This window comes from Clytia hemisphaerica, unplaced genomic scaffold, assembly GCF_902728285.1.
Source record: "Clytia hemisphaerica strain Z4C2 unplaced genomic scaffold, Clytia hemisphaerica genome assembly, whole genome shotgun sequence".
In the NCBI taxonomy this organism is placed as follows: Eukaryota; Metazoa; Cnidaria; class Hydrozoa; order Leptothecata; family Clytiidae; genus Clytia; species Clytia hemisphaerica.
Genome location: NW_027103836.1, coordinates 406250 through 429873, shown reverse-complemented (window position 1 = coordinate 429873; position 23624 = coordinate 406250). Strand labels below are relative to the sequence as shown.

Here is a 23624-nt window from a genome sequence, read left to right as displayed (position 1 = left end):
ATCAAAACCACGTTGCTTTTTGCTTTGAAGCGAGAGCAAAATCGACTGAGTTCTAGGAATTCTAAAGTAAATTCTATATGTACATCTCGAAAGTCAAGTGGAGATCTGGCTTAGTTTTTACACCTCTGTCTGACAACCCCGGAGGAATTTTTTCCACCAGTGGATATAAAAATTTTTATCGAAATCTCAATGGAGATAGAACATTTATTGTCCCAAGGTAAAAATTTCAGTGGGGATGTTTGGATAAATCAAAGTTAATTCCCCAGTAGGGCTAAAATAATAGAGTACTTTCCCACCGGGATGAAATTTTGGTTTGGAGCACAACGAGTCTGTGAAAAAGAGGTGTGATTTTTCGTTGGGTTTTTGTTGGGATAAACGGGGGTTCTGAACATTTTAATAAAGTTTGATTTACTTTTATTTCTTGTCTAGAAGCGATAAGAAAAAGATTGTGAGTATTCTCGACACACACCCCAGAAAATCAACAAAAAGCATCTTCGATCATTTAGTTTTTGCGCAAAATCTTTCGTTCTTGACCAAACAACATGAAGAATTTTCTTACCATTCGTATAATCTTACTGACAGCTTTGGTTCTTTTACAAAGTACCTTATCAGAAGCCGTCATTCAAAGTAACAGAATTATGACAAAAAGACAACAAACTGGAAACTTCGCATTTTGTATGAGATTTTCTATGAAGATTTGTTTAACATTTAACAATGATTTCGAGAACTGTGAAATGATGTGTAAAAATCATTGTCTTGGTCGACAAAGATGTCCGAACTGTGTCCGAAAGTCATTGATTCGATGAAATTCCGGACAAAGTAAAATAGTTTCATTTGGACACAAAATAATGAAGTAACATTGACATCTAACTTTGAGGGAGGTCTAGTGTTTTTCTTTTTTTCTTTCAATTATATTTAAAAATTTGGAATTTTAAACTAAGACTTAGACTTAGGCCTTCTGTAAGGTTCGATGAAAAAAAGTGGTATGGGGCTTAAGTATATGTGTCATTTTCCTTTTGTATCCAACAGCACTTATTATACAGAAGATACTAAAAATAGAGGATAAAGAGTGTTTGTTTGATATCATTCCTTTTATGGGAATGATCGCTCTCCATAAAAGACCTTCTGTTTTCTATAACTGATGGTGATAAGGTCGTTTTTTAAAATGAAATGAAAAACACACGGTAGTAAGCTAATTAAATAAAATTGAAGATGGAGGTGTTATTGTAGCTTAAAATTTTCAAAAATCTCTTTTTTAAGAAATGATCACCTACTGCAGTTAGGACAAAATGGTCTATTTTGAATCATAATAATATATTTTGTCCTATTAAGTAATTTTTTGTCAATTATTTAACATCAAAATACAAAAAGTTTTCTGTCACGATACAGCCTTTACTGTTTCAGTCAGATTTTGTGTATATAACGAAGTACTGCTCAAAGCAAAAACTTATCTATAATGAAGAGTACGAGCTTTTTAGTCTTTGTCGCCGTTTTACAAATTTCCAAAGCGAGGAGATTTAAGACAAATTGGAAATTAGATTCAAACGAATTCTTCCGCCAAGAATCATCTAGAGGAACTGGTGATGCTTCCGCTAAGCTTTATTATACCAACCCTAAGAACCTTTCAGGAAAACGGAACGCTGGAGTCCAAAAGAATAAACTGAATCAAGTCACAAGGAGAGGAGACTTCTTTCAAAGGAATCAACTCATCAAACACAATATACCTCACCAGAGTGAGTCACGTTCAAAAATAAGAGACACGTTCCACACAATTGAAGGTGACACCTTTCACAAGATGCACTTGAGAGGTAGAGATTATAGGCGAAAGGACTCAACCCACTGGATTCGATTGAGCAAAGACAGCACATATCAGAAGATGCACTCGAAAGATGGCACGAGTAAAAACCGAAAAGACATAACACACTGGATTCAATCTACGGAAGACAACACACCTCACAAGATGCAATCGATAAGGAATGACAGAGTTAACGTGCGAAAAGACAAAATCCACTGGTTTCAACCGATCAAAGATTACACCATCCACAAGAGGCAATTGACAAATGATGAGCTTCACGCCCATGCTGTTCAATGCATGGTCGACTGTATGTCAGCATGCTTACAGTTTGAAAACGACTTTTTGTTGTGTCATCATCCATGTTCAAGAGACTGTGATCCTCGTACATGTGTTAACTGCTTGTTAAAATGATACAGGCTAGTGAAATTTAGTTTAAAACAACGACTTCATGGTCGTTTGAATTAATTATGCTTTAACGATATAAACTTGAGATTTATTTTTCTGAGAATTTTCAAGATGATGTATGTGGATATAAAGCAATGTCCCTGAATGTCCTTGTATTTTATCATGGAACTACAACCTACTACAGGAGTGGCTTCCGCGATAGAAGTTTAAGCTTTCTTATCGAACAGGCTTAAGAATCACAAGACAAACAACTTTAATAACTTCTCTAGCCGGTAAATAAGATAAAAAATATTAAAAGAAATATTTCCAGTTTGTACTTTGTACGAGGAAAGCTCTAATGTTAGGATAATGAAATGCCCAATAGTTTCTTGTGTCTATAAATTATATATCCTATATCAAATAAGTCTTTTCAACCCCCGAGAACGTTACAAAGGAAACTAATATCAAAATATTTATATGATTGCAAATCATATTTAGATAATATTCTTCCTGAAATCTAAAATTGGAATTGTAAATCCTATTATTTAAATTTCATTTATGTATTTTGTTATGTTTAGTTTGACATTTATTCTAAAAGCACGTTCTAATGTTAAATCCCTTAAATAGAATTGTAGTAGCATAAACTCTCCCGGGGGGGGGGCACTGAACTTTGAGGCCGACGGGGACGTACCGAGTTTAAAAAATGGACCCTATCAGATATGAATAATTAGAAAATTTGGGACCCTGTCAGAAAGAAAAATCAAAAAAATCAAACACTTTTCTAATTTCCACCCTGAAAATTGTCGAAAATTACCAAAAGTCGACCCTGTCAGAAGCACATCTTGAAAATTAGTAAATTTGAGACCCTGTTAGATATTTTCAGGGCCTAAAAAGAGACCCTGACCAGTGGTATGTCCCCGTACCCAATTTTGTGACCCTCCGGGAAACTCTCCCCATTCTACAAACTGAATGTCACTGTAGCTCAATTGTTTACTGGTCCCTGAGAACTTAGATAGTTTTTGCTAATCAAGATTTTTCAACAGAATCTTTTCAGTTAAAATCTTAAGGTTTACGAATTTTGTGGTGATTTTCTTTTAAAAAAATTCTTTAAATTTAGAGGACTATGAGGAGGAAACTTAACGAAAATAGATTATTTATGAAAATCCGCGCGCGGAAAAAAAGATTATTAGCGTATAAAGCAACTCCTTAGTTCCTTGTTCTAAAAAGATTTCTATTTTTGTGATAATATTACGATATGATAAAAATATTTCAAGAATAAAAGATTATATTGTTTTTGTTTTTTGTATATAAAAGTATAAAAAAATCTCAATTGCTTCACACTTGTAAATGAAGATTTTTTTACATTCACATGGATTTTAAAGGAGAATTCAAGTTGTGTGAGTTTTTATATGAATCACCAGGGATGTTTAGGCATTTGGCTTATTTTTCAGTACCAGATGCTAACAACTTGTATTTATCATAGGGTCCCAAGGTCAAGATGTGTATCTGGAATGTTTAGTGTAATTCCGCGCAGGCTCTTTTTGGAATATATTAAATTAGAATTTTGAATTTGATGGTGGAATCTGAAATTTTGGGAATTTTTGATATTTTTGAGGGTTTAAATGGTTTTAATGGATCTTTAAAGATATTTTAGATTTTTGTTTGAAATTCTTTGGATATACTTTCGCGATTTTAAAGATTTTTCAGATTGTTTTAATTTCTATACTTTATATTATTTTTGTGATGAGGTTAGGGGTTAGGGGTTTTGAAAGGGATTCTTTCTACGCTTTCCGTCATATCATGATCATATGAAAAGATTACGTCATGAACATCATGAATTATAATTGAAGAGCTTTAACCATAGGTGCTAAACACGTCTTCAAAGGCTCTATGAAATACGTCATCGATACAGATAATATTCAGAGTAGGTTTAATCGAAGAACATTGTTAAACATCAAAAATATATCGATTCCTTTCGGGATCTTAATATGAAAGAGGGCGTGAATACTTTTATTCAGATGATTTTAATTAAGACCTACATGTTTTTTATGAGAACAAACTATATAAGAACATAAGGCTTCGATGGCGAAAACGTAAGAACAAGTTAAGGACATTTTAAGGCTTTGCGGACTTAAGAACAATGAATTTCATAGGCAAATGGGCAATAAAATACTCACAAAATGGTGAAAATAAGAACATATTGAGAACATTTTAAGGCTTAAAACTCAAAAAGTTAAGAACATCCGAAGTCTATTCAAATGTTTCGGATGTTCTTATAAAAAAGCGTGTGGAACAACACGATATTACAGGATGATGAATGTGGGAGTTTCATTGATAAATCTTTCTGATGCAACTTTTCACCTGATTAACTTAGTTACTAAGGCTCACTTTGTAGCGAAAAGTTGGCTAAAACCCCAAGAACTTCCCATTCGTTATACATTAATAAAGAACGTAAAGAACAGACTAAGCTTTTTTCTTGTATGATGACGTACTCAAGAATTGATGTGACGCGTTTAGGCAAAAGCTTGAAGCGTGACGATGATGTGATTTTTCGTATTTGATAAAATCTTTATAATACCGAAATTTCGAAGCAAAACTTCATGGATTTCCGATACCGAAACACTTTCAGAATTCCGAAATACCGAAGGAATTTTGCCTGTATATTAAGGAATTGAAATAAAGGTCGATTCCCCAGTGGGACTGAAATTGTCGGGTATTTTTAACACTGGGACAGAATTTAGGCAAAATTTTCTAGTGGGGCGGAGGTTCCACCAGGTTTCCCAAGGGAGATTATTATTTTTTTACTTTGTTGACAAACATTTTCAGATATGAGAATCCCATCCATCGGTTTGTCAAGAAAGTTCTAAACATTTAATTTTCTTTATCTACTAGTTAAAAAAGAAATTACCACGACAAGAAAAAGAAAGCTAAAATTGGAAAATTTTAAATACAGAAGTTTGGCAACAATTGAAGACACCAGAATCTGAATAAAACCTTTTTAATAAAGAATAAAGAAACGAGAATGCTGCGCATGAACAATAAGAGGTTCTGGCAAATACTGGCAATACTGTTGATATTCTTGGTTATAAAGATTTTGGCAGCTGACTTGACACAACTTTATCCTTTGGATAATCGATGTATAACCTTATGTATGGACATTTGTTTGAAATTTGAAAGCAAGTTTGAATATTGTTTTATGAATTGCAAAAATCATTGTCATAGGTTGATACACAATATCAAAAATAATATGTAATTTTGTAAAATTATATTAGGGCTTAATTTTCTACATGTTTGACTTTATGGACTTAATGACACATGCGTGCAAAAGAATGAGTAAAATCACTCGAATTAACCCACATATTCACTTAAAATAAGGAGGATACATTCATTAATCAAAACTTTTAATGTCGATAGGATTATCTCTATTATAGTAAAATAACGAAAAATATTATTGACAAAAAGAATATCACATAATGACATTACAAGTTAGAGATCTTATCCAACATCTTGAAGTTTCTTGAAGCTTTTACTTTATTCAGGTATTCTTTGCTTGGCTATTCTTTTAATACACCTTCTCCTCACAGACCCACTGCGGGACCCCTTCCCACTGGAAAAATTGTCCAAAATATCGTCCCCGGTAGACAATTACTCTCCAATTTTTGTCCCCACTAAAATAATCAAATAAACCAAGCCTCACTTCAAAATATTATGCTATTTTTTCCATCCCCACTGAATTTTCTGACTTGGAAACAAAGGAATCATTAAATCCCCAACCAAAAAAAGGGAATATCAATCACCATTGTATTTCAGTCCGTTATGTTTATCCCCACTGACTGGTAAAATCCTAACGGGTCTGTGAGAAGGGGGTGTTTTAATACGCTAAAATTATAAATTATAATTTGTTTTTATATTATATTCATATAATTACAATATATTACAATTATATATAACAACATGATAATATTTTAGAAAAATACTCTGTTTCTACAGTGGGTAATCTTCCTAAAAATCTACCTCAATGATAAGTCCTACTCTCTCAGGGAACCTAATAGCCGGCCGGGGGGGGGCTGGAAAATATCTCAAACTTAATAAGCGGGGGTAGGGGTGGTATAAAAATGTCGTTGGTGGAAAATTTTAGAAAAATTAATGAGCGGGGTGGGGTGTTATTAGGTACCCGAGAGTATGGGTCTGAAATTCTTTAGCTCGCTTTAGAGTAACCATGTAACAGATCATCCATTCTGTGCATGCCACGCTCTGCGTTAAAGAGAAATAGCCCTTCGAGTGCATAGTTGTCAGGGGTGTGGAGTAATCATGATCTTATAATTAAATTATCCTTTTTTGCACATTCTATTATTAGACAGTAACATGATTGCATTACCCATTGCATTTTTAGAGTTATATAATTTTCGCTTTTCAATTATAGACTAATCTCCCCTAAAGCCAGAGCAAACTTCCACACTACCAGCTGGTTCATCTCACGTTATTTTCACATCAATTTTACATGCATAACATTATATGAGCATCACAGCAGTGTCGTGTGTCTGTTGGCATTTGGGTCGATTCTCAATAAAATTGAACCTCCTATGTAGGATTAAAGTCACTGATATGCCACGTTTTCAAAGATATTTCATGTATACTGATATGCCAGGTAGCGAAAATATAAATGAGATCGTTTTCTCTAGCCATAGGAGGCCATAGCTAAATGCTTGGAGTAGTTTTCCTAAAAGGCATTTAAACGTTTCAAAGCAGATCTTACGCTCGCCAACTCCCTTGCCACTTCATCAGCACGTCCTTCAAGAAGTCTCTGTAGGAAAAATGATTGGAAAATTAGATGGTTTTTGAGCATGCATATTCTTTCCGTATAAGTATGTATAAATCAATTATACTACACTACACAACCAGGGAGAAATCATACAATTTTAAGAAAAGTAGACAATAATCAATTTACAGTAGACTAAATTGATTCTTGTCTAATTTTATAAAATTGTATTCTTTCCATAGTCCTTACCACAACTTACAAATGATTTCGGCCAGCTATTTTCCGAAGCCAATATATTCAAGTGACAAAGTTTTGACTTTTAACAAGAAAATGATGGAATTTGAAAGTAGGATCCAACAGTACCAGACAATTTCAAAAATTATAGAACCCGAAATTATATACCCGAAGATCAGCATCCTTCTTAGTTTTTAAATAAAAAACAACAAGAAAGTGTTCATAACTTGGAATATTTCGATGACTTCTATCTCATCATTGTCAACCATGAAAATAGGAAACCGCCTTTTTTTCAGAAATTTCAAATAGCGTACCTTGACTTTTAGTAGGGGGTCAATCCTTATGATCCGTAGCATCTTTCGCGGGACTCAACTCCATTTGATTGATTCAGAAGAAAATAGGATTTTTTTTGTCAAAAACTTTTGCCAGGTCTAATTCACGGCCCCCTCTCAAAAGGTTTCAAAATCCCATCTACTTTCGAACCAATCACATAAGGTTGAGTCCCATGAAAGATGCCACGGATTGGCCCCCCATGAATTTCATTTTATCAGAGATTTTCACATTTTATCGAGGAGATCTCAGAATAAATTTCAGCCATTCTCTAATGTAAGTAAGAATCTTTGATTGCTCATCTTAGGAATTTCAACAACAATACATCTATCAACCAACTCTACATCCAAAAAATATATTGGGTCGAGTTTGCCAGGGAGAAATGATTTGAAATTTTACGACTTAAGACATTTGATGCCAATCATACCCGCTAAACTCTAGTAAGTAAGTATGTGACCGCAGTCAGAGGCGATCCGAAGGCTCTTCTTTCGATAGCTATCTACCCGAAGGTAAGAGAGGGCGCCACTCTTTCTCCCTGGATTTCTCCGTTTACCCTGGATCCTTCTCTTAATTTCTGAGAATCAAGCAGAGAGGCCTCAAGTACCATTTTGAGAATCCTTGGTATGACCCGGCTGGGGGTTGAACCCACAACCTTGAAAACCGTAGCTGGATGCTCTACCACTGCACCATGGTTCGCTAAACTCAGGTTCTCTAACAACCCTGTCTTGTCGAGCTTTTTAGGGTCAAAAAAGTGGTAAAGATTGAAATCAATTCAAACCTCTTGTTGTGCAGAACGACTTGTACTTCTTAGTGATGATCTTGTGGGTATCTTTCCGAGCTGTGTATCTAACTGTAAAAACGAACAAAGTTAATAAGTATTACAATCGAGTAAAGCCATGGTATATTGAGCTCTCAGACAAAATGGAATCGGTTTAAAAAATGTAAACTTATGTGCAACCTAGAATTCAAACAATGGTGTATAATTGCCAGACGGTCAAATGTCAATTCTTACACAACCGTTTTACCGTTAATCTTGTTACCAAATAATTGTTCAATGAGCTGTCGAAATTTCAAAAAAACCAGCTTGCACATAGCACCCAAACAACTTTCACAATAGCCATACAACTCTTGTTAGACGTAGTTTACCAAATGGGCAAGTTCAACACCCCGGTCTCTTACAACCTTACCAACCGATCACTTTTCAACAACACTTTCTCTTACCCTTTGTTTTTCACTGTTCAATGTTTGCAACTTTTCTTCAAGGTCCACAATCTCTTGTGCTTCCTCTTTATCCCGGTATGTACAAAGCTGAAAAGATGATGTAATGATTATTTAGGTTTAAAGTCCAATCTCATAGTTACGTCCAGCGTATATCCTTCCATAACTTTAACACTCCCTGTGTCACAGATCCGGTTGGACCCCCGCACCACTAGAAAAATTGGCCAAAATTTCGTCCCTGATGATGGGAAAAATATTCCACAATTTCAGCTCTACCGGGAAACTGACTTAATTTTTCCCCCATTTGAAATTCAATGGAAATGAATCGCACTCCAAAATCAACTCAACTATACATTTTTAATGAGAACAATAGAATGTCTACCGCCATTTAGCTTTCGATGAAATTTTTCAACCCCACTGTTGAAAGAAGTTCCCCCGGGGCTGTGAAACTGTGAAACTAGGATGTGCTTTTCGGGCCACAAACCCAAATTTACCAAATTTACAAAAAAACATTCACAATGTATGTACCTGCTCGAATCTTGACGTCCTCTGAACTTTGTGACCTATGTTAGAAAGAAGCAAATAGAAATGTAGTAAACATTTGAAGCAAGTCTGTGATCCTTTTAATATCAATATTGGCCACATTAGTCCGCCTTCTTTAGTTGGAGTATAAGGTGAAAAGCCTAGCTGACATATTTTATTGTCTTTAGTAACGTTAGCTTAATTTTCAAACAACGTTGAGTGCCAATCAGTACCAATCAGTGACTTTTATACAAACCCTGGAGGCAGTTTCTCTCATTCATCGAGATTAGCGCGGGCTAATGTTGATTGTTAACACTGCAATGCCTCTTTGCGGGAACCACTTACAAAAAAACTCCGATCATAGATGGCATATATAACTTGGCCCAAGGTTTATAAATGTCAGTATTAGCATTTGAAACCTACCACTTTCTACAGCAACCTTTGGTTTTGGTTTTTCTTGCACTGATGCTAAAACTTCTTCAGTTGTTAGGTAAGTTTTCGTCACGCCACATGGTGTAGGTATGGCGGAAAGAGGGCGGGCTGACTTCTCAATTTGTAACTCTTTTTTCTTACTCTTTGTGGAGTGATTTGAAGCCGCAGAAGATGGGCGCGAGGGTGTGTTTGAATTCAATGAATCATTGCTTTTACTTTTGACACTGTTTTTGAGGGCGTGAAATCTTCCGATTTTCGATTGACCTTCATCAAGAAAATATTACAAATCTTTAACCACTTCATTACATGACAGCATGTAAACGGTTTCGATTCACTAAGTTCTAGTTGCAAAAACAAGAAAGCAAAAGTAATAAAAGTCTTAAAAATCTATTGAATCTAGCTGAAAATTTGAGAAGATGAAGAAAATAAGACATTTTTAAAAATAAGGAAATATTTCTTCACCTTGAATTTCTAACAAAACTGAATTCTGTATATTTTCATGGTCATACCTTTATGCTTCTTATTTTTATTGGGTGTTTGAGGTCTTTCATCCTTCTTCGAAATTGAATTATTTTTGGTTATCGAATTATTATTTTCGGCTGCCGTGTGAATTGACTTACAATCGTCTTTCTTACTAAATCTCTCATTGATCTTTTTATTTTGTGAGCCAGCGCCGACCGGAACATACCAGCTATCATTAGGTGATGGCACTATGCGGCCAAAGGGATTCGGTCCTTCCGAGTCGGGCGTAAGTAGATTATGTGTCGATGACCGTAAGCTTGATAGACTGCTGCATAAAGACTCATTCGAATCACTCTCACCGTTATTAGAGCTCACGGAATGTTGGCGTCGGTGTCGTAGAAAGTTCTTTTTCGGAATTCTGGTCTGTAATTTATTATTACCCTCGGTCAGTAAATCACAGATTTTCGAATTATTACATGATTCATTTCCAGAAGAGTTTTGGCTGTCTTCTGTTGGTTTAAACTGATCGAATGAGACTTCAGGTGGAAACCAGGTACGACGGATTGATAACTTCCTTGCAGTGTTTGGTGACCCAGTTGGTGTTTGTGTGAGTGGGGTATGGTTTCTACTTGATTGGTTTGAGTAAATCAATTCACGGCTCGCTGATTGTAAGTGCAAATGTTGAATAGTTCTGGGGAAAGAAGGGAGTATACGAATGGAAACGTCATTTTTACTGTTCTCGCTTAAAAAGTACTAGATTTTTTAGCACGCTTTTTCTTTTATAAGAATGGTGTGAATCCATTTCATCATGGATATTCTTAACTTTTTTGGGAAAATCATCCTAAAATATTCTTACAGCATTCTTATTATTTGGGGGTAATTGGCAACTTATAATTTAAAATGCTCTAAAATTGACATAAAAAATAACCTTGAGTAGCAAAATTCCATGGTGGCAAAATTCTTACGATATTCTTAATTTTTTGGCCATTTTCATCATGGACATTCTTATAAAGTGTATTCTTATATAAAAAAAAGCGTGTACCCTGGTAAGACATTTACATAAACCTATCAAAAACAACTTTATCTTAGAATCTACTAAAAATAAGCAACCAGCGTGATTATTTTACAAATTTCCAATTTCGTACACAAAGCTACTTACAAAACTTTTTGATTTCACTGATGGACGTGATATAATCTCAAGTGCTATCATATAAAAAAGCGAGTTAAGGGACTGGGTTCGGCTTTTACCAATTTCAAGGTTTTAGACTGGACTTTTTTGTACCTTACCTTTTGAGGTCTTCTTTTTCTTTGTTACTTTCATCGACTCTTCGAAGTGCATCCGAATATAAAATCTGAAAAAATCAAATCCATTTCCACTGATTCATAAAATTATTCTTAAAATATAATGACACCAATGTCTCACATCCACGGTGGAACTTCTTTCCTCGGTGGGGATAAAAGTCCCTATTGCAATCCCAATGGGGATAGAAATTCTATTGTTCAAAGGTTAAAAAAATCCAGTAGGGCTAAAATTCCAAGGTAATTTCCTACCGGAGACGAAATATTTGCCATATTTTGCAGTGGGGCTGGGGTCCCAGCGGGTCTGTATGATGGCTAAGAACTGATATCCAACCCAGATATTTCTCCGTTTTTTCGTTGATCCACAGGAGGCCAACTAGTAAATCCCACTCCTGGAACAACACTACCAGAATCATGAAAAAAGCGAACTGAAACTATTGACCTTTATAAACCATGGACTAAGCTATATTCGCCATCTTTGTTCGGAGATTTTTGAGAGTGGTACCCGCTAAAAGGCCATTTATAGTGTTAAAAAAATACTTCAAACGGCACTACATCATCACAGGTATTAGAAGGAAAAGTAAGTGCATTTAAACCGCTATTGAGTTGTGCTACCATTAGGTTAACACTTTCAAAAAATTCAAATCAAATACTTTGGTTGACCAGAATTGAGTCCAGGGTTTATATATAAAGTTCAGTGACTGAGAAACCAGAAATTTAGATACCAGATATGTCATACCTTTATTGCTTCGTGTTCACGCTGAAGATTCCCGTGTTGATCGACAAGCTGAAAAAAGTGTGAAAATTGTTTATCGGAATCGCTCTTTGAAAGCAGAATTAGTTTTTAGCAAGAAAACGACGAGCTAAACTTTTGAAGATCAAGAGAAACTCCGATACTTAACGCCCTCTCGGAGAGTGGAGAGCGGGTTGCGTTTGCAGGGGCAAACTTAAAACAGTATTAAACAACTTAAAACTTGAAAAATTTTCGAAACATTTTGGTCTGCTACTTTTTGAAAGAACATATTATCGAGTTTATATATCGGTGTTTTTCTGCGAGGGAGACAGGTTTCGATTTGTCTAGATCCTATTGATTGAATATGCCGTCAAGCCCTAGATATTGCGGATCAAAACTACGCTTTAGTGACTCTGCCGTCCTTGAAATTGCGGGGATAGTTACTAAGCGTATGTCGGGTCCATAATCTGAGCTAAAGCTGTACAATGATTAAAATTAAGTTTTTTTCATTCAAGAATGATATCATTTGAAATACCTAACATATGTAACAAACCTTTTGGAATTCCATTTTATGATGAACATTCGATTGCATTGTTTCTTTCTCCAGATTTGCAATCTGTCAAAACAGCAGAAGAAACTTGTTAACTTACATTCTAGCCTGAAAATCCAAGCTTTAAATTTTAGAAAAATAAAATTATACCCAACATACAAAGTTTGGAAATTAAGGCTTGGGAAATGAAAAGTGCAAAACCTTTACATTTTAAAGGTTTTTAAATAAGAGTGGTATCGTTTGCTTACTCATCAATTTTAATTCACAAACTTTTTAATATTGAATTGACACGGGTGTGGAGCAAGATTGGTCAGAAAGAGGAAAAGAAAAACATTTTTTGTTTATATCAGCACGCTATAACAATAGGCATCCCAATATGAAACATGTTTCTGATATGAAACGGTAACTTATGAAAAAATAAAACCTTTAAGTATGAAATCCTCTTTGTCTTTATCGAGAAAATGATTGTGGCGTTTGATAACTAGACTGGAGTAGTTTATAATCCGATGACGCATACAAGTGCTGAAAGTTATACCTGTAACATAGCACCATTCATACATTCTTGTAGCCTCCTTTCCATTTGTTGATAATATTTGACTCTTTCGTCATTCTCCATGCAAAGAGCTTTCAATGTTTCAAGGTCATGTTTCAAACCCTCGTTTTCTGTTTGCACTTCTTTCAATTTCTTGCTTAATGAGACCTAGTGATGAAGAATGAAGAAAAACTTTTCAAAATATACCTTCTTAAATAGGTCTTCTTTATCTGTCTGAGAGTTAGTAACCGGTCCGTGTATATCTGAATATACCTTTTCGACCGTAGCCGCCAATTGCTGCGTGGGCATTTTTTTGTCCGCTTTATCCCACTAAAACCGTCCCGATCCTTTTTTCGCACCTATAGACGATAGAAAAATGTGTCAAAAAAGGATTGAATCGAGTTTAGGGGGATAATTAAATAATTAAGTGGCACGCGTCTGATCGCGCGACTACGGTTGAAAAGGTGTATACATTCTTCTCGAGATAAATCAACCGAGTTGTGGACGTCGTTTTCAAATAACACAATCACTTCAAACGACATTTACGCACGTAAAATATTTTCCAAAGAGACCGTTTTCAATTTTGATACAAAACCACAAACGCTTGCAAGCTTTAATTCTGTCTGACGACGTTGTAGTTGCCTTGGCGACGAAACTTTGAAAACGAGGTTGCCAGTTATTTTATGCATTTCAACAAGAGCGTATTCTTCATTCTAAAATCACTTTTAATGAGAATAAAAAAAATTCCCTAGGGTCAATAAAAGATAGAGATTCTACGGTTTAGAAGACAATTAAATGCCTATTCACGATATGCACCATTGCAATGTCTTCTAATATTATATTACGGGCCTAATAGCTGATTGGTAAGTCGCAAGTGACGTAAAATAAGTCAATACGTCACTTTCAACCAATCAGCTGTTGGGTCCGTGGAAGACGTTGTAATGGTGCATACCATGAATTCTGGACGAAAATTTTTTTGGCAATAGCCCTTGTGGTGTAGTTTCAAGGTAAAATGATAAAATCTTTGTACAAACCTCGTTATCTTTGACCTGTTCCAAGCATTTCTTAACCTCCTTTTGGACACTGAAAAAAATGACAAAATAAAAGATTTGAAAAATAACATTGTAATTCCTAAGGCTGCAAATCGACGTCATCATTTGAAAATGCGCGTCAAAGTGATAAGAGGGGGGGGGCTAAATTTAAGTTGGTCTGCAAAAGAATACTGATAAGAGTAGGGTTAAGACCATGTTCACACATAACGGTTCGATTTCGCTCCGTAACGAAATGAAGCCATTCTATTGGTTGGAACTGACGTAAAACTAGAATTTAATCAATAGGATGGTTTCATTTCATTTCGGAGTGAAACGGAACCGTAGCGTGTGAAAACAGTCTAAAAGTAAAGAGTTGTGTTAAAATGACCAACCTATATGATTGGTTGAGCATTTCTTGACATCTCGTTAATTCTCGTTCAATCTCCGTTTTCTCATTTTTCAAGCGATTATATTCGTTACACAAAAACGAATTTTGAAATTCCAATTTCGTGTATTTCAATTCAAACTGATTCGATTCTGTTGAATGATCACGTGATTTTTGTTCCAAGTCATTTATATGCTGTTCGTAACGATTACATTTCGTTTCTAAATCGTTCCGCCAAGTATCAAAGTATTGTTCCTTAAGACTGGAAGATAAATCCTGAAGATGGATCTTCTTTTCCATTTCGTCACGCAACGATTTGTATTTTTCTTCGTACATGGCTTTTAATTCCTTTGATGATTCCACAGAGCTCCGTGAGCGACCGACCGCTTTCCTGAAATTAAATTACTTTAAAGATAAGATGAAATTGTCTTGAAAAATTTTTACGCTTATTACAGTGGAAAAAATGCACATAAAAGTGCATATTTCCCTTCAGAAAAGATTATAATTTTTTGCTATCATTCAATTGACTTGGAAGATGTGACTTTTTTCCATTGCTGGTGTCTATATCTCAATTCGCAAAAAGTGTGCTTAACCGTACGTAAAAAACAGATACAGCAGCGATGTAAAAAATTATGTACTAAAAAACGAATTCTATGAAATAGGTAAGGGTAATTTTGAATCGAAAATAAATTAGATGAAAATTCATAATTCACGGACTGAATTCACAATATTGAGCATCTTTACCCGAATGCTCCGCACTTAAAGGCTACTCGGAAAGACAGTTATAATATGAAAGTCAGAAGTATGCTCTTTTTTCTTTTCTAGAATTCTTCCCTGAGCTAAAATGGAAATTTTGTAAAACAAAAGGAATCCACCATTCGTTCATTCTCACCTTTGCTTTGTGAATCTTGTTCTTGGTGGTTTGGTATCCAAATCCGAATGGAAAGCCCCTCCACGATCTAAAAAGAAACGTACATTTTTTAGAAAAATTTGGAGTTGAAGTCAACACAATTTAGAGGGACCTAGAATGCTTGAGTTTCTATTTTCCAAGTTGTGCCATATTTTGAGCCCTTCTCATAGACATAATTGGAAAATAATAGTGTTTTCAGACTGAAAGTAGAAATTGGATGCTTTTTAGGCAGGCTCTTAAAACAATCATATATTCTCTAATAAAGACAAGTGTTTTAATAAAAAACATTTATACTATAACAATAGCGTTCAGTTTGAGGTCGTTGTTGTTATTTTCTGCCCGTTCAGTTTGATTATTAGCCCGAGAGTGTCATTTGGGCCCGACGCGAAGCGGAGGGCGCAAATGGCACTAGTGGGCTAATAATCAAACTGCAAGGGCAGAATTAATGACAACAACGAACGAAAACTTAACGCTATTACTATTATTATCCATATCAGACATTCAAACAATGTTTTTTTCTAGCGTCAGCCAAGTCTTTTCGCTTCAATGCAATGACTTTAACAAGTTTTGAGTACCCTTGCGAGCGGGCCGCAAATGACCAAAAAGTGTTTTTTTTCTGACGTTCTGAAGTTTAATCTTTTCGCTTCAATGCAACGACTTCAATAAAGTTCCGAGCGGGCCGCAAATGACGTTATCGCCCTATAACCAGGGCGGTTAATGATATTTCAGCCCTCTGAAGCGCGACGCCTTAGTTTTCTCAGCGCGGGTATGACTATTTGAGTCATAAATCCTTTAAATACCGCCCGCGGTTCGAATCTTTAATGGCTTACTTAATGACCGCTATATGGATAATAATAAATTATAAATCTTCCAATTCTTACCCGTTATATAGGAAGAAGCATTTGAGCAAGACGATAATTCCGAATCGGAACGCTCATATTTCAAACTGGGTTTCGGAATAGAGATCGGATTTGATGATTGTGGTCGAGTATTCCCAGCCGACGTTGGCAATCGACGATTGGCTTTACTGGCGCTTTTTGGTCTGTTTGTAACATTAGATTGTTGCTGCTCTCCTGAGGAAGTATTTCTTTTGTTTGGCTTATTATTCAAATTAGAGTTCTTTTTTATAGTAAACTTTGAATTATCTGTAGTTTGGTCCTTGCTTGTGGTATAGTCTATTCTATAGGAAGTCTTTTTGGGAGAGTTCTTAACTGAGGAGGTAGAACTCCCTCCAAGACGCTTCCTTGGTATTCGTGTGCTTCCACTCGCTTCTACATCACTGACACAGCTATCAGTACCTGCCTGCTTGCTGCTTGTAGAGTTAGAGGATTTACGGAAGGTTGGAGTAGGGATCCTTAATTTAGGTGGCTTTATTCCACTCACTTTGTGCTTTAATGTCTCTTTTTTATTACTGGGTGTGATCGTTGTTGTAGGCGCGCCTTTTTGAGTTGTGGTCGAATTCTTGACTTTCACTTTTGATAAAGTTTGATCTTTTGAAAATTTTCTTTTTTGGTTATCCTCAAATCTTGGTATTTGATCCTGTGTCAGTATTGGAGCATCTGTAATATCAATTCCATTCTCATTTTTCACTTCAGAAACCACTTCTGAAGAGCTTTCTTCATCAAGTTCAAAGTCCGGAAATATCGTATTTCCAACTTCCGTGTCTGTCATTTCCGGATCATCATGGCTCATTCCGCTGTTCTCAGTTCCGTAAGTATCCTCTTCCGGAGGAGTTAAAAAACTTTCCGTATTTAGACCGTTTTGATTATTAAAAACAGTCTCTTTATTTCTTTTATTATACGTCATTTGGTTTGTATCGAAGGCACTATTTTTAGGACCATATATTTTGCCAATTTGACTACCAGTATTAGCAGATTCTAACTGAAAATCAATTTCTTGATTCTTTCCTGAGTCTGTAAATCTATCTACAGCTCCTGGAATAAAATTATGATTTTCATCAGAAAAACCAGTGTCTGTATTAATAAATTGTTTTTGACTAACATCATGTCCGCCATTGAAAGATTTTAAGCTTTCCGCCAAACTTTTTCCACCATCTATACCAGCGTTAAGGGTGTTATTATGTGAAAACATATTTTTGACCAGATCTAACTGGTTTTTATACTCCATTAGTTTATTTTTAAGATCTTCTGGAGTTACGTGACCACTTCCTTGGCGGACACCCGTGGCCGCGGCGGATGACATGAAAAATAAATTCTGGTCTTCATCATCATGATTGGTGTATGCTTTGTCGAGGCTTTCGTTATTGTTGTTAATGAATTTTGTTTTTGTTGTTGATGAATTTGTTGATAATGCGACAGGGTGTTGATGATCCATATAATTTTTTTGAAAAGAATTTTCGCTGAAATTCGGTCAGATTTCCTTTTTCAAGAAAAAATTGGATCTAAATGTAAAACACATAGAAATTTATAAAGAGATTATTCAGAATAAAATTTTGACCAGAAAGATGTTGTTGTTTTTACTCTCTAATTTTGATAATCTGAAAATTAGTCATCGCTAAGATAAAAATTTTAAACTAATTTTTTTTGGGGGGGGGGATTTCTACTGTTCGCCAAAATTAGTTCCATAAATACCAATTCCCTAAAGGTAACTTTGAATAAAATCATTTTGTTATATTTTATCTGCAATGAGCCAAAATGGTTCAAGATCCACAAATTATAGAATTCACTCCTAGTACCCCTACCCCCGGGAATTCACTAAAGAAGTATAATATTTTAAAACCTTCCAATACAAAACAATTTCTAAACTATCCAATATTTTCATCACTTACGAAAGTTACATCTCAGTAGCACCTTAAAAATGTAACCTAAAATTAACGAATTTTCCAAAAGGGATTAAAACTGACTAAACAAACATTGATCAAAGGACTTGAAACAACAACATCTCAATGCTAACCTCTGTTCTTAGTAACCGTGGCATTAGATGTTACCTTTTTTGATAAAAACAATTTGATAAAAACAATTGGATTCCAAGCAGAACAACAATCTGAAGATTGAAAGAGTTCCAAGAACAAATTAAGAACAAAAAAATCTTAAGCCTCGTTTTGGGAATGTTTACAGTCCATTAACTTCAAGTGTGAACTACTTTTGTTTCGCTTACCATTTTCAACGAACGCTCCAACTTTAACAAATCATAGAGCAGCATTTTACTTTCTCAGAATAAAATTCAACTAAAAATAAAATAAAAAACAACTTTTTCTTGGTGCAAGAAACTTCATTTTTGGCTTTAAATAATCTGGTAACCGGGCCACTGAGACAGGGGTGTAATTATATTTTTAGAGAATAGTCTGGTGGAGAGAAATTCCATTGTGAAACTGAAATGAATCGTATAAATTTCGAAAATGGGGCTGGAGCCTGTAAGGTTTCAAAATTGACCAAACGATTTGTCCAAGCTACAACTCAAAATAAATCAAAACCTAAAACTGGCAAACAAATCTTGGTTTTAAACTAATAACATTTCAATAACAAACCTAAAAAGAATAATCAAATTCAGTCAAAATAATGAAATATAACGAGAAAAAAAACTTGTAAAAATAATCAGTTTTTAGAATACGTTTATCAACATATATGATCTTTCAAATTCGCAAAATCCGTTACAATTTCATTTTCATAACTTGGAATAACCAGCGAGCTAATAACTAACCTACATAGGAAAGCGAACTTTTTATACAATATCTCTCCAAATCTCTTAATTAAAAATATTGAAAACACAGACTTTGAAACACAAATGCAAACACGATATGAAAAAATAATGAGACAAAATTTAGTCCCCAAAAAGAAGAAGAAGAAGGGTCCCAAAGATGTATAGTTTTTTTGTGCATTTCTAGTAATAATTATTTATTTCGCCCTCCTTTTTCTCAAAATAAAGATTTTTTCCCTTTTTTTATATAAATTTTTATTTCTGATAAAAAAATATTCATATTAAAGGCAGTTGAAAACAATTTTTTCGATTTTTTGTCCCCATTTTTTTTCACGTAGACCCAATTGTTACTAAAGCTACGAACACACTGTTCGATTTTTATCATTTTTCTCAATTTTCTACAAATTTCTTTAAAAAATGGTTTAAATAATTTAAAGATTTTTACAAGGCAGCCTTTATTATTTTACAAGAGGAGTCCAATTTTTCTCATTATTTCTTTCTTAACAATCTTTTTTTATCAAAATGAGCCTTTTTCAGCTGAGGGGATGATTATCTCCCTCCATCTAGAATAATGAAAAATGCGAGTTTGGAACTACAGCTATTTAAAAAATTCGAAATTTTGAAAAAATTCACAGTTTTGTCCCAATGTTAGTAAGGCTAGAAGGGATTCTAAAGAGATTCAAGAACTTTTTACAATAGCGAGCAAAATATTTGTTATTTAAACTTTTTTAATTATTCGAATAATTTCGATTAGTTTGGTATTTCAACTGTCCGTGTAAGAGAGAAGGGCTTTCAGTGATGCATTAGCACATGTTAAGCCTTTTTATAACCAATTTTGCGTGTTTTTTTTGAGAGCCTGAAAACTACCGTGAAAATCACATGCCGAAAACATATTCCGACCGGTGACGGCGGATAGCAATTCTATTCATCGAACGATCAACACAGAGAAAAGTAACTATGACGACAATCCAAGATCGTTGATTAAATCCAAAGTTTATATTTTTATTCGCGTCGTTGAAAACACAACTAAAAAATGTCATCAACGCTAAAAAAAATAGAGTCAAAGATAATTGACGTCAAATAAAATCTGTGCGGTTGTGCTCTTGACAATGCAACAAAATGGCGAAAACTTCTGAAAATAACACGGAAATTTCATCAAAATATGGATCCTGCACCCCAAATGAATGCTTTATAAATGAAATAATACGGGATAACGATGTCTTGCAGTGTAGGAAGTGTCAAAGATTTGTTCATTATGCCTGTTCGGAGCTTCCAGCCTACCAAGTACAGATTTGCCTTCAGTACAAAGCAAGGAGATTCGAATGTGCGAAATGCATCACAGTCACGCCAATATTATTAGAGAAGTTCAAAACAAGTAAACAAAGAACGACCAATAACAAGGCAACAAATACTGGAGGTAAAGAGAAAGATCAAGATGAGCAATGTGTTTTGGCTAGACTGGATAGACTGGAGAAGAAGATCGACGATCTTGTAAACAAAGATGATGTCGTTAAAGGATCCAAACAACAGCAGACATACGCTAGCATCGCTAAAGATGAACTAAAGAAAAAAGACCACGATATAGAATCAAAGCAACAACAGACATACGCTAGCATTACTAAAGATGAGCTAAAGAAACAAGAGGTAAAGATCAAGAATTACATCAAAGAAGAGAAAGAAGAAGAACGATGGTCAAACTTAACAAAGTACAATATCATTGTTCACAACCTCGGAGAGAACAAAGATGAAGACCTAGAAGAACAACGTGTAGGTGATAAGGATTATGTTGAAGAAGTTGTACAAAACCAAATGGGATTAAAGGTAAACATCGTCAGCGCAGAAAGAATAGGAGCTCGGAAGGACGAAATGTTCAAAACAAAAAGATGGCGACCCTTGAAAGTCGTGCTAAAGAACGAAGAAGAGAAACGTCATATTCTGGCATCAGTCCACAAATTAGAGAAAGACGAATTTAGAGTATCCGACGATTTTTCGAAGAAAGAACGCGAAACCATCAAAGAGTGGCATAGGAAGGCAAAGGAGAAAACAGAATTACAAAAGGATGGCAACTGGATATATAAGGTTAGAGGAAGTCCTCGGACAAAACTCTACTTCAAGAAGATCTATAACAAACCTGTTACTGAAAATGAAATATTGTAAAGACGACTGGTTAAGAGGCCCACCGTGCGCCTACAACTGTAAAATTGTAAAATGTTAAGCATGATTATTTCATAGAGGTCGATAGACCTGAGAAATATATTACTGTAAATTAAAGATAGAGAACCCTAACATAAAAATCTGCCTATTCTTTCTTTTGAAAGAAACTCATTTTAATTACACTTGGAGGATTCTGAGGGATTCTTCAATAATAAACATGCATACTGATACAGTCTGCTAGACATTAATATGGTAATATTTGCTCTTCATCTTTGATTCTTTCTACAGTGATTAGATTGACACATGCGAGATAAAATTTAAACACTTAGTCGTCAGAGGTTGATATTCTCTTTGAAAACTTCGGCCTCTAATACTCAGGGTATTTGAAAACGGGACCGTTACTCTTCGTAAATAGCTAATACCCATTTCCCTCTAAAAGGACAGTGGAAGCCCTTGAGGAATATCGCCAAAAGGTTATTATATGTTCTGCAGGTTTATTTTGAAAGATTTCGACATACGTGTGAAAAGTCTCCCCTCTTGTTTTGAAAGTGTCAATTATCGATACTTTTTTTGGGAATTTCGTATTTTATTAACGACGATAAATCATTTATTTAAGCTGTTTCAGCTTTTTTTTGAAAGCAAGAGGATAAGGATTAAAAGTCTAATTCCCGCTTGAAAGAGTCATATAGTGATAAAACTTCCAAAAATCTTTATTATTACTAAGACATTGGGAAACTTTGATTCTATCTTCACAATGTACCTTTTCTCGAGAGAATAATTTAGATTGCTGAATATTGTTCAAAGGCATGGTACAAAATGAGTTTATGGGTGACATTTTGTGTTTAAATTTTTCAGGTTTGACGGGGTTTGACTTTTAACTTCTAGAGTTGTCTATCTGTCTGTCTGCCGGTATGCCTCTCTCAATCGTCTAATTATATTAATTACCATTTAAACGTTTTTATAAGAACAAACTATAAAGAACATAAGGCTTCGATGACCAAAATGTTAAGAACAAGTTAAGAACATTTTAAGGCTTTGGGGACTCTAAAATACCCAATTTCTTAGGAAAATGGACAAAAATGCTCAACAAATGTTGAAAATAAGAATATGTTAAGAACATTTTAGGGATAAAACTAAAACAGTTAAGAACATCCGAAAGCTTCAAATATTTTGGATGTTCTTATAAAAAAATGTAGTTGACAGCACCGGAAAAACAATGTCTTTTCCTGTAGGAATTCTCTCCCTTGACTCCTACTCCAGGAAATTATCATCGTTGTATGCAGTAAATTGTGTAAGTAAAAGTTCACCAAAACTTTTGAGCAAAAATAATTAAAAAAGGGAAAAATATTAGAAATCAATATCTAAAAATTTACCTCCTCTGGAGATCTTTAATGAAAATTCATTATCCTTTCCTTGCTGTTATTTGGTCCAGCCTACAACGAATTAGAAACAAAACTGTATTTTTTATTTTTGAATTCTCACTAAGTCGTCAAGTCCCAAAAATATATAGAAATGAGAATCAATTTGAAATTGGAACAGTAAGCTACTGTGATGAAAATTATCCCAATTTCCTATTGGTCCCTATTGAATATTTTTGAAATCTTAGTATGGGGCAGATTAGGTGGAAATATACACGTATTGGAACATACATCTTTATACCCCTGTCTCACCTGGTTGATATAAAAATCTCCTTGCTAAAACATCATTAATCTTACAAAAAGGTTTTTCTCCAATATGTTTTCCGAGAACTTTTGAACCCATTCTTATCAAATGCTATTCAAGTCAACCTGACCTTAAATATTGGTAGCCATGTCTTTCTGAAATTACACAAACAAAAGGTTATGATATCAATCCTGATAAGCGATGACCCAGAAGCTCCCGGTTCAAATCCCTTTCCAATATTCGCCCCATTGATGGTCGACCCGTCCTGGCCCGTAGAAACAAAAATTTTATAACTCTTACCGTCACCATCAAGCTCTAACTTAAAGAGACGCGATGGGTGTGAATATCTGACAAATTTTACCAGGTAAAATCATCTCACCTGAAAGTGATTGCATTGTGTCGGCCATCTTTGGCGAAATCGATCCATCACTAAGGTATATAGGCCGAGGTTGACATACCTTGCATGTTTAATCTGTAAAAGAAAAAGGAAACTTCCTGTATCGATAAGAAGGGAGATGCATACACCCATGCAGTCAGCAATGTTAACGAAATAGAGCTAAGCTAGAGAAAGTCGG

The 23624-nt window shown here is 34.9% G+C and overlaps 2 protein-coding genes across 2 annotated transcripts in view; one reads left to right on the top strand and one right to left on the bottom strand.

Annotated features, from left to right (window-relative positions):
* Positions 1-23624, top strand: part of LOC136807112 (lysophospholipase D GDPD1-like) — a 186601-nt gene that overhangs the window by 101218 nt on the left and 61759 nt on the right. The gene's annotated exons all lie outside the window — the stretch shown is intronic.
* LOC136807105 (putative leucine-rich repeat-containing protein DDB_G0290503) lies at positions 5585-22830 on the bottom strand. The gene is made up of 15 exons (XM_067063670.1): positions 22761-22830; positions 16458-17977; positions 15559-15625; positions 14674-15057; positions 14285-14333; positions 13254-13418; positions 12722-12784; positions 12175-12222; positions 11424-11488; positions 10184-10827; positions 9666-9938; positions 9249-9283; positions 8724-8810; positions 8281-8352; positions 5585-6983 (listed from the first exon to the last, which is right to left on the bottom strand). The coding sequence occupies exons 2-15, from the start codon at positions 17908-17910 to the stop codon at positions 6900-6902; spliced, it is 3489 nt and encodes a 1162-aa protein (XP_066919771.1). The 5' UTR covers positions 17911-17977; positions 22761-22830; the 3' UTR covers positions 5585-6899.

Excerpts from the sequence above, each read along its gene's own strand:
- LOC136807105 (XM_067063670.1), bottom strand. The coding sequence starts at position 17,910 with ATGGATCATCAACACCCTGTCGCATTATCAACAAATTCATCAACAACA. Across the intron at positions 12,785-13,253 it reads TGAATGGTGCTATGTTACAG|ATTGCAAATCTGGAGAAAGA; the intron begins GTATAACTTTCA and ends CTGTTTTGACAG. Across the intron at positions 8,811-9,248 it reads GGACGTCAAGATTCGAGCAG|CTTTGTACATACCGGGATAA; the intron begins GTACATACATTG and ends TCATCTTTTCAG.